The 8,993-nt window shown below is 37.4% G+C and overlaps 1 protein-coding gene across 1 annotated transcript in view; it reads left to right on the forward strand.

The window, feature by feature from the left end:
• The window catches only part of LOC107665241 (prolactin receptor-like), a 29,344-nt gene extending 21,093 nt beyond the window's left edge, over nucleotides 1-8,251 (forward strand). Inside the window, exons 5-9 of the mRNA XM_016456044.1 lie at nucleotides 1,080-1,246; nucleotides 2,613-2,754; nucleotides 3,791-3,887; nucleotides 6,182-6,251; nucleotides 6,983-8,251. Coding sequence (XP_016311530.1) covers nucleotides 1,080-1,246; nucleotides 2,613-2,754; nucleotides 3,791-3,887; nucleotides 6,182-6,251; nucleotides 6,983-7,978 — 1,472 coding nt within the window. The 3' untranslated portion in view covers nucleotides 7,979-8,251. The remainder of the gene's footprint in view (nucleotides 1-1,079; nucleotides 1,247-2,612; nucleotides 2,755-3,790; nucleotides 3,888-6,181; nucleotides 6,252-6,982) is intronic.
• Nucleotides 8,252-8,993: the final 742 nt, after the last annotated feature.

The following is an 8,993-nucleotide window of genomic DNA, read 5'->3' on the forward strand; positions in this document are numbered from 1 at the left end:
TAGCAAAATGTATATAATGAGCGAGTACATCATGAATTCATCTTCCAAACCTCGTTTTAGTCTTATTCCGAATCACTACGCTACACTTATAATAAGTAGCCTACTTATATTTGGACTATTGTAGCCTGGTCGGGTCGTCACCTCTGCGGAGTAACACAAACCTGCGTGAATCGCCAGTAGACAAATTTAGAGAAGTAGCTCCGGTTGGAATGTTCTTCCGCGGGATGTGTGCAGTTCTGTTTATTAACCACTAGAGCGCCAAAAGTTACATAGTGCTGCTTTAAGAGCAAGTGAGCACACCGGCGCCTCCATCTGTCCTTCATTGAGCACTAATGTTCAGCTTCCACACAGACACTTGAATATAGCGCACATTTCTCTAGGTTAACATTAGATCAAGCGGCCATGTAAAGTTGCTAATACTTATATATTTCAGATGATAAGCCATATTTGAGGTCGATGAATGTTTGGATGTCCTGCCTGATGTACTGTATTACCATAGACTAGCTGTTAACGATCTGTTAGTTACGGACTGCGTGACTTCGCCCATGGATTTTTTTACATTTTTGTTTTCTGCAACTAAGCGACTAATACAATTTTGGTCGACCGAGCCTCTTCTGGCCGACTTACATATTTCAGATGATAAGCCATATGTGTGGTGGATGATTGATAGGCGAGCGTTTGGATGTCCTGCGGATGTACTGTATTACCATAGATCACCTGTTAACGATCTGCGTGACTTTGCCAATGTGGATTTTTCTGCGACTAAGCGACTAAAAAATGTTGGTCGACCAAGCCTCCTCTGGTCGACTAACGATTAGTCGACTATTAGGGGGCAGCCCTCATTTTTATCAAATATATGCAGCCTAAACATCTTCCAAACTCCAAAAATGTTACTGCCCCCAAACTTGGTAGTCTAGTGTATGACATTTCACATTTCAGGCTTCTTTACACATTCAAAATCAAATGTACTGTTAAAAATATTAGTACAAATCAGAATAATTGTGTTGAAGTGAGTGATCACAGCAGGAAGGTTTAATTGTGGTATATTTCCTATTCTGTCCTCTCCTTTTCACCCACAGTTCAACCAAACACTCCAGAGAACGTGACAGCAGTTGTGGTCCATGATGAACAGGGTCCGTTCGTGAGAGTGTCCTGGGAGAAACCCCGAACCGCAGACACTCGCTCAGGGTGGATCACGCTACTTTACCAGCTACGAGTTAAACAAGAAAAAGATAAAGAATGGGAGGTGGGTTTGAAAAAAAAAAAGAAAATGTTTAATTATCAGCTACATTTGTAGAAATGTAACTAGATTTAAGTCTAGATAATATTGAGATGGACTTTTGTTACCCTGTTTTCACCCAACTATTTAGACATCTAGTATCTACAGTTGGTAATCTTTACAACATACTTCACATGCTTGTTTTCTTGGTATTATGGACTAGTATTGCCAACCAACTTGAATGTAAGCCAACAAGTTAGAGATGGTCAAAAGTAGCTGTTGTTTTTTGTGACTTTATCCAAGATCTTAAATGAATGGAACGCTGAGAGCAAGTGGACATGCAGCCAGTGAGCCGACATGAAGTCAGCTGTTACACAAAGCAGTTTAATCATTGACTGTCCCAGTCTGGGTTTATGTCTTCATTAGTCCGCAGAAACGTGAGGGAGGCTAAATGTGCAGAACAACGGACTAGTTCAAACCAGATTATCCCCCCAAAGGCTGTGCTTCAGTAACACAGAGGCATGACCAATAATGATTAACAGAGTAACCCGAGAGCAATAGTATTGGCTCAGACAACATATGTAACTGATGATTTTTGCTGATGATGTATTTGTCATAAGTTTAAGTGCTAACTTGATAAATATGAAAAATGATCAAATCTACTTTGATCTGAAGTCACACTAATTTAAGTATAAGTAGACATATTATCAACATATATAGTACTTGATATTTGTATTTTTTATTTAATATTTTATTACTTATTTTAAAAAAATGTTATTAAAAAATATTGGCTTAGTTAATTGCAGTGGTACAGTAGCTTATGCTCTCTTTATATCTAGGTAAGAGTATAAAGCTGGCGTCTATTTTGACCTGAATTCAAACAACTTTATAAGTAGATATATTAACAAATGTGCGTTATGCAACAAAATTAAGTTTAATACTTTTTATTTATTTATTTTATCATTTATTTTAATGATTACAATAATACAATTAAGTTAATTAATAATGTTATTAATAATTATAAAATTAATAAAAGTAACAAGTAACAAGCCTGAAACATTTCCTCCTCTCATCTCTAAATTTGTATTTTATTTTTTATTAAATCGGTAAAATATAGTTAGAAATAATTAAAATTCTCAAAAAAGTTTTTTTTTTGCATATATATATATATATATCATTTCATATATTTTCTTATTGATTAATGAGACATAAAAAGTGTTGCAGTGGTAGCTTCTGCTGTCTTTAAAATATAGTTAGAAATAATTCAAAATCTCAAAAAATTAATGATATAAATTGCATTTATATATATATATTTCATTTATTTTCATATTGATTAATGAGACTTATAAAAAGTGTTGCAGTGGTAGCTTATGCTCTCTTTATTTCTATGTAGGTATATGATGCTGGCATGCAGAAGTACTACAATGTGTTCAGTCTTCACCCTGATAAAGAATACATGGTGCAGGTGCGATGTAAACCCGATCATGGGTTCTGGAGTGAGTGGACCCAAACCACCTATGTCAAAATTCCTGACTGTAAGTATTTATTTTTCTTCATTAGTTAAAGTAAACTTGATTATTATAAATATTTTGTTTAATAATATTTGTAACAATATTTAAAAATGATGTAGATTAAAAAAATAGATATTATATTTGTTTTATATTTATATAAATGTATTTAATATAGTAAAAACCATTTATTATATAAAATTAACATAATTTGATTATTATTCAATTATATTATCAGCATAACAGTTTGAGTTTATTATGATTTTCTGATTTAACTTACATTTGTAATCCATTTGTAATTTTCAAATGTCCGACTTTTGAACCTTATATAAATAGTATAGATGTAAGCCATTGAAAATACCAGCTCTCCAAAAATTAAATGTGCACCAGGAGTGATCCGAAAAATGGTCACATCTGAAAACATGTGCTCTATTTCAGTTTAGACACATGTAAGACAAGCAAAACATTTCTAGCCCAGTAGGTCGAGGCATGCGTGAAGCCTATTAAAATATCATCCAGCACCTCCAGAGAGCCGTTTTAGGACCACACTCTGTGTCTCCATGGTCTCCTGCGGAGGCTGCGAACAAATCTGCTCTACACATATGTATCTAGCAGCTCAGAAAATTCTAGAGGGAATACCAACAGGCCTTCAGGTTCTCCAGGGAGTTATGAACTCATCTTCACCCGGCTAGCACAACCTCAGCCATGTGTGTTTTTGAGCCGCAGCTCTGGCTGGGCCTCAGTTGCCCGGGAGCTTCCATGGAAAGTCAGGCCCGGTGGGAGTCGCACCTGTTGGCAGCGAGCATGAAATAGAGCAAAATAAGAGATCAGCCTGTTTCCAGCTCACAACATTTTCAAAAACCACTCTGTTCTAACTTGTTTATTTTGAGGGTTTTTTTGTGTGTGACAATTTTACCCACTGTTTATTCTGTTATTCTTTCTAGTTTTGTAAGTACTGTTGGTGCCACCACAGTTTGATTTGTCATAAGTGGAAAAACAAATTGCAGTAGAGATGTACTCTATTCATCACCATTTCCTGATTTTGTGTTTGTGATATATATAGATATACCCAGAGAGCGTTCGCTGTGGATCATGATCACGATATTCTCTGTCTTCATCGTCCTCATCCTCACCTGGACACTAAACGTGAAACGAAACAGGTGCGTTTTTGAGCCTGAAACATTTTCATGTCTCATATTTATTAAATTAAATATTAAATTATTAAATCTTTATTTTTTTACATTTATTTAATCTATTTTCCTTATTTAATTTATTTATATTTTTTGCTTTCCTATATATTTGAACATTATTTTGCTGATTGATATCTTATCTGATTAGTTTCGCATTTTATTCTACAGTGCCCTCCACTAATATTAGCACCCTTGGTAAATATGAGCAAAGGTGGCTGTGAAAATAAATATGCATCATTTTATCCTTTTGATCTTTCATTCAAAAAATTCACAAAATTCTAATCTATCATTGAAGTTAAACAATGGAAAGTGGGGGGAAAATCTCATTTTGAAATAAATGTTTTTCTCTAGTTCACGCTGGCCACAATTATTGGCACCCAATTATTGCAAACATCCTTTTCCAAAGATAACAGTTTTCTCCTATAATGCCTGAAGAGTTTGGAGAACACCTGACAAGAAATCAGAGACCATTCCTTCAGATCCTTCAGATTCCCAGCTCCATGTTGGTGCTTCTTCTCTTCAGTTCACCGCACTCATTTTCCATAAGGTTCAGGTCAAGGAACTGGGACAGCCATGGCAGAATCTTCATTTTGTGCTCAGTGAGACATTTTTCTGTTGATTTTGATGTTTGTTTTGGATCATTGTCCTGATGGAAGATCCTACCACGGCCTATTATAAAATTTCTAACAGAGGCAGTCAGGTTTACATTCTTTATCTGTTGGTTTTTGATAGAATCCATGATGCCATGTATGTGAACAAGATGTCCAGGACCTCCGGCAGAAAAATAGGCCCCCACAACATTAAAGATCCAGCAGTATATTTAACTGTGGGCATGGGGCACTTTTTTATCCCTGTTTACACCAAATCCATCACATGTGTTTGCTGCCAAAAAGCTCTTTTTTTTAGTTTCATCTGACCATAGAAGCCAGTCCTGTTTGAAGTTCCAGTCGTGTCTGACAACTGAATATGCTGGAGTTTGTTTTTGGATGAGCGAGGAGGATTTTTCTTGAAACCCTCCCGAACAACATGTGGTGATGTAGGGGTTGTTTGATTTTTTTTTTGACTTTCTGACCCCAAGACTCAACTAATCTCTGCTATTCTCTAGCTGAGATCCTTGGAGAGGCCACTCAAACTCTCCTCCTCACCGTGCATTAGGACGATATAGACACCCATCCTCTTCCAGGCAGATTTTAACATCTTTAATCGATTGCCCGGAACTGCTTAATTATTGCCCTGATGGTGGAAATGGGGATTTTCAATGCTTTAGCTCTTTTCATAAAGCCACGTTCTATTTTGCAAAGCTCAACAATCTGCACATCAGAACTATATTCTTTGGTTTTACTCCTTGTGAAGGATGATTAAGGGAATTTGGCCTTTGTGTTCCTCATATTTATAATCCTGTGGAACAGGAAGTCATGGCTGGACAATTTCATGCTCCTAGTCACCCTGGTGTGCTAAAAAATGTAAATATTAGTGGGAATATAAGAATTTCTAGAGGTGCCAATAATTGTGGCCAACATGCATTGGAGATAATGTGAGTTTCCCCCCACTTTCTATTGTTATACTTCAATGAAAGGTTAGAATTTTGTGTATTTTTTAAAATTTCAATAAGATAAACGATGCAGATTTATTTTCACAGCCGCCTTTGCTCATATTTACCAAGGGTGCCAGTATTAGTGGAGAGCACTGAATATCATCTTATACCATCACTGGCAAATGTAAAATTCATGCCTCTTAGTTTGATCGAAATCAAATTGGCTTGGACCAGTTATATACATCATTTGCCTCTTTGTTCTTGCTGACAAATACTCATTATGTAGGATTAAATTGCCATTAGAGGATTGATCCAGATATTGCAGTACCTCACTTTACTCTCAAATGTAGTTTTTAGGCCAGTTTCTATCAGCACAGATTTAAATAGACAAAGATAGACTAATTACACTGTCAAATAATGTGAGGCATTCTCAAAAGTACAAGGACGAACGGGATCCAAAATTAATCTCTTAATCCTTTCGGGACACATGGAAGCTTTTGTTCTGTATTCTAGATAAGTCCCTTTTCAGTATCCATAGTGCTTATATTATGATCATGCAGGAAAATATTTGTTGATAGAAATTGATCTTAACTGTGCATTGACCTCAAAAATAAAACCAAATTAAATCCAAATTAAGTACATTGTATCTACTTAAAGTTTATAAAGCATTTATTTAACCTTTGAAAAACAACTTTTTGAATCTTATTCTGCTTTTTATATTTGTATTCAGTGTGAAGCTTTGTTTGCTGCCTCCTGTTCCTGGACCAAAAATCAAAGGATTCGAAAAACAATTGCTGAAGGTAATAGAAAGATCACTCATGCATCTCTTGTCCAAATCAAATGTAAAAAATCTTCAGGTTAGCTTTCAGGTAGACTCCATAATTGCAACATTTTTGGTGGTTTTTATCAGCATGGTAAATGGGATCTTAGCATTTGTTTGTTTTTTGCACCTTCTAACAGCTGATGGCACGTATGTTTGAATGCTATTAATTATTGTTTTATCCAACCATTGCAAGTTAATTTAAGTCCTCACATTTATTTTTATTTATACAATACAGATTGCATCAAAGCAGCTTCACAGTATAGACAGGACACCCCTGCCTTATGGGATAATTCACCCAAAAATGAAAATTCTCTCATCATTTACTCACCCTCAGGTTTTGCCAAACCTGTACGAGTTTCTTTCTTCTGTTGAACACAAAAGAAGATATTTTGAAGAATATTGGTAACCAAACAGTTGCTGGTAGCCATTGCCTTCCATAGTACTGAAAGAATAGCATTCTTCAAACATTCATCAAAATATCTTCTTTTGTGTTCAGTAGAAGAAAGAAACTCGTACAGGTTTGGAACAACTTGAGGGTGAGTAAACGATGACAATTTTAACTTTGGGTGAACTATTCTTTTAAAATGTCTCACAAGTTCATTATTTGTGAGGCATGTGCTCAGGATATAAAGGTTTTGATATCGTCCTTCATGCCACATTTTTAATTGCATTTTTGAGGCAGTTTTCTCACTTGCTTTACTTTTACAGAGCGGAAAGTCAGAGGAAGTTTTCAATACTTTGGTGATCCAAGGTTTCCCTCCAACCACCGATTACGACGAGTTACTGGTGGAGTACCTTGAGGTGTATGACAATGAGGAGCAAGAGTTGGTACTGGATGGTAAAGATCTATCAGAGGACTGCATGAAGTCCAAAAGCCCGTCGGACAGCGACTCGGGCCGGGGAAGCTGCGACAGTCGCACTCTGCTTTTGGAGAAGTGCATGGAGGGACGGGAAGGAAGTGGAAGTGGAAGCGATCAACATCAGTACAGCCAACATGGAGAAACGAGCTGGGCTTCTACTGAAAGCAGTGAAAGCCAGGGTCCCGCACCCGGTTCTCCAGAGTCCGCCGATGGACGCGGCAAAACCTGGCCCGTTGTGTTTTCGTCTCCTCAACCGCAAACTCACCATCATTACCAAGTGGGAGCTGCGAAACCGGCCTACCACAGCGTCCCAGAGATCCTCAACCATTCATCGCCACACACGACGCCAAGCAACTATCACCAGCTACACCATCAGGACATCCCGCAACAGGAGGGCCGCTTCAGTAAACCAGCCTGCCGACATTCTCAAAGCTACAACCAGTTTAACCTGGACGGCGTCGGCACTCCTGCTCCTGGCGTGCCTCCGTCACCTTCTTTGGAATACGTAGAGGTGCAAAGGGTCAACCCGGAGAATATGCTACTGCTTAGGCCGCTTTCGGACCCAAACCGCGAACCTGAGGGGTTAGATTGTGCCGGGGAGGACTACAGTAAGGTCAAAGAAGTGACAAACAATATTTTGCTTCTGCAGAGGGATACGTCCCATCAGTGCGTGGACTATTACAGCCAGTACTTGGACAACCAGGCTGATCAATGCACAACCCAGCAACCACCTCACCCCTGCAAACCTGCTGTCCACCAATCGAACAGTAGGATGCCACATGAAGGCATGAGGGTGATGGGAAACGGTTATGTAGATTCAACAGTCTTAATGCCATCCTACTAGCACATAGTGGTCCAATGCATGAATGCAGCAAAATCAATAAGCCAACCACTAAACTGTCAACAGCTCATGCCAAGCCCTGAAAGAAGCACTTTTCTCTACAGTGTTTTTTTCAGTGGATTTATATTTATAAAAATATTTACTTCTTATTAGATTGTATTAGATGTAAGGGTCTTGTTTCAGAGCCGAGGTCTGAACTTTTATGTAAGCACTGTAAAGAGGCTGGACTCTTGAAAATAAATGTTCTTTGTTGGCTTTGAAGGTTCCATGAAGAACCTTTAACATCCATGGAACCATTCCATCGCACAAAGGATCTTTATTGTGGAAAAAGCTTCTTTAGATTATTAAAATGTTCTTCTGCTGCAATGCTCTTTGGGGAACCTAAAAATGGTTCTTCCATGGTGTTGCTGTGAAAACCACCCTTTTTGAACCTTTATTTTTAAGAGTATGAGAAGTCATCGATTTTGTTTCTTTGACAGATTGTGTACTTTGATGAGGTGACACTTATAAACACCAAAAAAAAAAATTAATCTTTTTCTTTACACTTAAGTCTTTAAAGTTAACATGAAACTGAAATGGATCCCAATTCACATTTCAGAAAATTCACTTAAATTCTGCTGTGCCTCCGATACAATTTTTCCTTTTGACTGTATGTTAGTCAATAGCCAAATAGCCATTTAGGCATTGTGTTTTCATTGGAAATTTCATGGAAAGCCTACTTTTCATTATCCGGCAATTGCCAGTGGAATTCTCCTACTGTATAATTTAATGCTGTTTTACTGAGAAATACTGTACATGGTATTTTGGAAGTAAAATGGGTTATGAATGCCATTTCATGTTAACTTTTAATGATTTGTCGTATTTAGAGATTCATGGGATTTGAAAACTTAGCACTTAGCATAGTTGCCCTCAACTATCCACAATGCATTGTTTTATATTGCATTTTGCATCATGGCATTGTTACGTGTTCAAAGCCACTATGTTTTTTTATGCCGCTGTTCACTCCTAAACTACATGA

Source organism: Sinocyclocheilus anshuiensis, unplaced genomic scaffold (assembly GCF_001515605.1).
Source record: "Sinocyclocheilus anshuiensis isolate Anshui unplaced genomic scaffold, SAMN03320099.WGS_v1.1 scaffold587, whole genome shotgun sequence".
NCBI classification, from domain to species: domain Eukaryota; kingdom Metazoa; phylum Chordata; class Actinopteri; order Cypriniformes; family Cyprinidae; genus Sinocyclocheilus; species Sinocyclocheilus anshuiensis.